The 2,290-nt window shown below is 32.5% G+C and overlaps 1 protein-coding gene across 1 annotated transcript; it reads right to left on the reverse strand.

Annotated features, from left to right (window-relative positions):
- Window positions 1-769: 769 nt before the first annotated feature.
- Window positions 770-1,920, reverse strand: LOC111367172 (germin-like protein subfamily 1 member 20). Its single transcript, XM_022987912.1, has 2 exons — window positions 1,748-1,920; window positions 770-1,552 (listed from the first exon to the last, which is right to left on the reverse strand). The coding sequence occupies exons 1-2, from the start codon at window positions 1,863-1,865 to the stop codon at window positions 987-989; spliced, it is 684 nt and encodes a 227-aa protein (XP_022843680.1). The 5' UTR covers window positions 1,866-1,920; the 3' UTR covers window positions 770-986.
- Window positions 1,921-2,290: the final 370 nt, after the last annotated feature.

Raw genomic sequence — 2,290 nt, forward strand, 5'->3', positions numbered from 1 at the left:
CATTGATTTTAGTTTGTGTTTCCTGATTCTCCCTCTAGCTTGTCTAAATTAAGAAACCAACATTATTTGGACTAAGGAAAAGATATAAATAGATTTAAATTTGACTAATGCAATGATTTGATTTATAAATATGTTGTTGAAAACTAGTAAAAAATTTGAACTGGAAGAGGTCCATTGTATTCAACATATTTGTCTTGCCAAGTCTTTTGTGCTTAGGAGAAGAATTGTTCTTCAACAGATAATAAATCTTCAATTTTCTTATTCCCACCTAAAAATAATATATTTGCATCTTAAAAGTCGTCAACTACATGATGTTCCAATCTTTCTATGATCAACTTCTTGAATTAATTGAAATGGCGAGTTAACAACAACTTAGAAATGATGTTGATAAAAAACCAACAAATGGGGATGGTCATTTTAAAATCTTTTTTATTCTATTGTCACCATCAATTTAAAATAATGTTAAAATCATTTTAAAAATATTTTATTCTTTTTCTTTAGTCTTTCGTAAAATTTCATTTAGAAACACACTTTTTTTCTTTCCCTTGCATGCTTTTGCATAGTCAGCACATTAAATGATCAAATCAATGGTGAACATGAGGTTTCAATTAAAATTCGGTCACAAACTGTTTTAGTTTTGTACAATTGGCTTTTCTTTTTTTTAACTATTCTTCCAGTTTGCGTTAGATTATTGGTTAATCACATAAGATTTTCTCTTAGTAGATTAAACAAAGTTTAACAAAGTCCTTAGGTAAAATTAAGCCATTAATTCATAGTTATAAATTGATTCCATGCAAATTTATATAGAATATGCTTCAAGAGGACATAGGCTACGTTACATGGAAAATACTATATTCTTTAGAAAAGCATTTGATCAAGAAACTACATAAGAGAAACATCTCCCAACACTTAATTCAGTGATCAATTTTTATTCTTCAACTCATGAGATATATTTTAGAGGGCAAACTCATCATAATATTTATTTTCTAGCTGTTGTTCACCCAGAATTTTCCTTGAAGATATTTAATAGCACTCGCGTCAACTTGGAAAGCCTTGGTGAGAACATTAATATTAATAGGCGGGTTGGATCCAAAAACTGCATTTGCAATTGTGATGACTCCTGGGTTTTGGCTACTTAAACCAGCGAATGCAAGTGCATTCTTCTTCCCTATATTAAGCTGGAAATGAATGAGACCTTGTGGAAACACAAAGACGTCTCCTGGATGCAAAATCTTGGCAAAGAGTTTGTTCTTTACATTTGGATCTGCAGGGTTCGAAGTAACGAATCCAACATACAGAGTACCCTCCGCAACAACAAGAACCTCACTAGCCCGGGGGTGTGAGTGGGGTGGATTGAGGCCGTAGGGTGCATAGTCGATACGGACTAAAGAGATGCCAAGCGTGTTGAGTCCTGGAAATAGGTCAACATTCACAAGTGTGACGTTTGATCCAACGGGATTTGCCGTATTTCTGGGCACGTTCAGTCCAGGAAAGAAGAAATCATTCGCACTAACCATTTTCGGATCCTTGCAAATCTTTCCATTCACAAAAACTGCAAGAAAAAATGGAAGCCATTGCTAAGCCATATATATTTATTTGCCAACAAAATTTATTACGTAAAATGCAGTGAAAATTATCATAAAAATTACTAAGAAACAGAATGCAATAAAATTATATTATTTCCCTAATGCAAGTTTGGTTGGAGATACAGTACTAAAAGAAAAAAAAGAGTGTCAAATGTATATACCTTTTGCATCAGCATCTTTAACAGCAACACAAAAATCCTGTAGGAGGGAGGGATCAGAAGCATATGTAAACGAAACCAATGAGATAATAAGAACGGAAATTAGAAAGCGATCGACCATTTTTAGTAGAACTGAAATTTTGTTTTTGTTGTGGTTTGTGGATGTTTATTTCGTGAGAGGGGATTGCATATTTATAGCGTGGCTTTCTATTTGAATTAGTCATCAACTAATCTTGCCAAGTATTCAAACAATAATTAACTACATATTTTCAAGAGCATATCATTTCAAACAGCTAACACTAAAAAATATTTGTTCTTCTGAAAATGTTCTCATTTAGTAATTAGTTGTTGATCAACTCGTAATTATTTAACCACTCTGAAAATTCAGGCTGTGTTTTCAAGTCATTTCAAAGTAGTTAATCCGTCATTCTCAGAACTTCTAGGAAATTTTTTTAGCAGACAAAATATAATGCACATGTCGAAGAAAAACTATAATTTGCATAATTCCCAATGCACTGTGCTCAAACTGGATTGAATTATGGAAAT

This window comes from Olea europaea, chromosome 18 (genome assembly GCF_002742605.1).
Source record: "Olea europaea var. sylvestris chromosome 18, O_europaea_v1, whole genome shotgun sequence".
Taxonomy (NCBI): domain Eukaryota; kingdom Viridiplantae; phylum Streptophyta; class Magnoliopsida; order Lamiales; family Oleaceae; genus Olea; species Olea europaea.

Bases quoted from the DNA above. Each gene is read 5' to 3' on its own strand.
- LOC111367172 (XM_022987912.1), bottom strand. From the start codon at position 1,865: ATGGTCGATCGCTTTCTAATTTCCGTTCTTATTATCTCATTGGTTTCG. The intron at 1,553-1,747 runs GTATATACATTT...TTTTTCTTGCAG, and splicing joins TAAAGATGCTGATGCAAAAG to TTTTTGTGAATGGAAAGATT.